The sequence below is a fragment of the Dictyostelium discoideum genome (genome assembly GCF_000004695.1).
Source record: "Dictyostelium discoideum AX4 chromosome 3 chromosome, whole genome shotgun sequence".
Classification (NCBI taxonomy): domain Eukaryota; phylum Evosea; class Eumycetozoa; order Dictyosteliales; family Dictyosteliaceae; genus Dictyostelium; species Dictyostelium discoideum.
The window spans coordinates 2111761-2114260 of record NC_007089.4 but is presented as its reverse complement, the minus strand read 5'-3'; the positions used below and the strand labels follow the sequence as shown (position 1 = coordinate 2114260).

The window sequence follows — 2500 nt, the reverse complement described above, 5'->3', positions numbered from 1 at the left end:
AAAAAAAAAAAACCAAAAAGAGTTCAATTGTTGACGATGGTATTTCATTTAGACCATTAGATATCGACGATTTTGATAAAGGATATTCAGAATGTTTACAACAATTAACAGAAGCAAAATTTACAAAAGAACAATTTATAGAAAGATTTAATCAAATTAAAAAACAATCAGATACCTATTTTTTAATCGTTGCTGTTGATGTAAAACTAAATAAAATCATTGCATGTGGATCATTATTTGTTGAAAAGAAATTTATAAGAAATTGTGGAAAATGTGGTCATATTGAAGATATAGTTGTAAATAATAATTATAGAGGAAAAAATTTAGGTTTAAGGTATTTATAAATAAATTTTTTGAAAAAAAAAAAAAAAAAAAAAAAAAAAAAAAAAAAAAAATTTTGATTAATTAATTAATTAATTATTATTTTTTTTAAAATATAAAAATAAAAATAAAATAAAAATAAAAAAAATAAAAAAAGAATAATTGAACAATTAAAGTGTATTGGATCTCAAGCAGGTTGCTATAAAATTATTTTAGATTGTTCAGAAGCAAATGTTAAATTTTATGAAAAATGTAAATTTGAAAGAAAAGGTGTTCAAATGTCAATTTATTTACCAACTCCACCAAAATTATAAATAAATAAAAAAAATAATAAATAATAAATAAAAATATTCAAAAAAAATATATTTCTTATATAAAATTTATTCCATTCTCATTGTTCTTCAAAATAAAAAAAAAAAAAATAAAAAAAAAAAAAAAAAAACAATTACAAAAAAAATGGATAATTAAATTTTAAAAATAAATTTTTTAATAAAAAAAAATAATAAAAAAAAAAATTCAAAAATCATTAAATAATGGTTACATTCATTTTTTTTATATTTTATATCATTTTGTGTATTTTTGGGTGTTCTATTTTTTTAGTAATTTCATATTAAGTGTTATCTATTTAAAATTAAAAATAATAATGAAAAAAAAAAAAATTAAAAAAAAGAATTTTTTTAAACCCTTTTTTTATTTATTTATTTTTAATGAAAATAAAAATATGGTTACTGGGTTAAAAAAAAAAAAAAAAAAGACCCAAAAGATAAAAATTAAATAAAAAATAAAAAAAAATAAAACTTAAATAAAAAAATAGTAAAGAATTTTGTAATCTCAAATTTGGTATAAAAAAAAAAAAAAAAAAAGAGTAGTTTCCTAAAAAAAAAATATAAAATAAAAAATTGGTAGGTTCAAAAAAAAAGATTTTTTCTATAAAATATTCGTTAAAATAAAAAAAAAAAATGAAAAGTTGCCGATGCCTCTGCTGCTTCCAATATTATGATCATTGGTGAAATGAAACATGCCAATCCAGATTATGTAATTGCTTGTTATGATCCAAATCACCATAAAGTTGACCAAGATTCTTCTCTCTCTTAGGTGTAGGTTTATCATGCTCTTGGTTGGGCTCTCACAGCTAATATTCATTTTATTCGATTACAAACAAATTAAAAATATAATAGTCATAATAATAAAAAAAAAGAGTATTTTTGTCAAATGGTTTCATAAAAAAAATAAAATAAAAAATTGGTAGGTTCAAAAAAAAAGATTTTTTCAGGTTAAAATATTCGTTAAAATAAAAAAAAAGTGAAAAGTTGCCGACAAAATCATTTAATTACCGACATAACGGCACAATTTTATTTAAAAACTCCAATTTTTTTTTTTTTTTTTTATATTTTTTTCTCAAAAGCATCGTTTTTTTTTTTTTTTTAAAAAAAATAAAAAAAAAAAAAAAATTCAATTGATCATACAATTTTTTTATTTATTTATACATTTTTATTATTTTAAATTTATAACATTTATCATATTAAAAACTAAATTAAAATAAAAAAACAATTCTATTAATTATTTATTATTATAAATCCAAAAAAAAAAAAAAAAAAAAAAAAAAAAAGGTAAGAGATTTTTTCAAATTTTTTATTTTCAGAAATTTTTTGATTACATCATTATTTCAGGATATTTTATTTCATTTATTCCCTTTTTATTTGTATTTTAATAATATTGTTAAGTTGTGGCTTAAAAAAAAAAAAAAAAACCAATATAATAAGTTAATTAATAATAATAATAATAAAAATAAAATATAAATAGAATATATATATATATATAAAAAATATAAATAAAAAAATAAAAAAAAAAAAAACTAAAAAAATAATAATTGTTAATTTACTATCATACATAAATTATTAATTTTATTATAAAAAGAAAAGAAAAAGAAAAATGTAATTTTGTAAAAAACACACATTAAATTCAGAATTTATTTATTTTATTTTTTTTATTTTTATTTTTATTTTTTTTGAACACCACATCCCAAATAAAAAAAAAAAGATTATCGAATTGAAAAAAATATCATAACCCCAATAGATTTTCGTAATAAACACATTGTTTTTTTTCTATTTTTTTATTATTGACATGTAATATAGTTCACCAAAAATAATTATTTTATTTTTATTTTTTTTTTATTTTT

The 2500-nt window shown here is 16.0% G+C and overlaps 1 protein-coding gene across 1 annotated transcript in view; it reads left to right on the top strand.

Moving 5' to 3' along the window:
* Positions 1–635, top strand: part of gna1 (glucosamine 6-phosphate N-acetyltransferase) — a gene marked incomplete at both ends in the record, with an annotated part of 723 nt that extends 88 nt beyond the window's left edge. Inside the window, 2 exons of the mRNA XM_636557.1 lie at positions 21–334; positions 479–635. Of these exons, the coding sequence (XP_641649.1) occupies positions 21–334; positions 479–635 (471 nt within the window). The remainder of the gene's footprint in view (positions 1–20; positions 335–478) is intronic.
* Between the last annotated feature and the right edge of the window lie 1865 nt (positions 636–2500).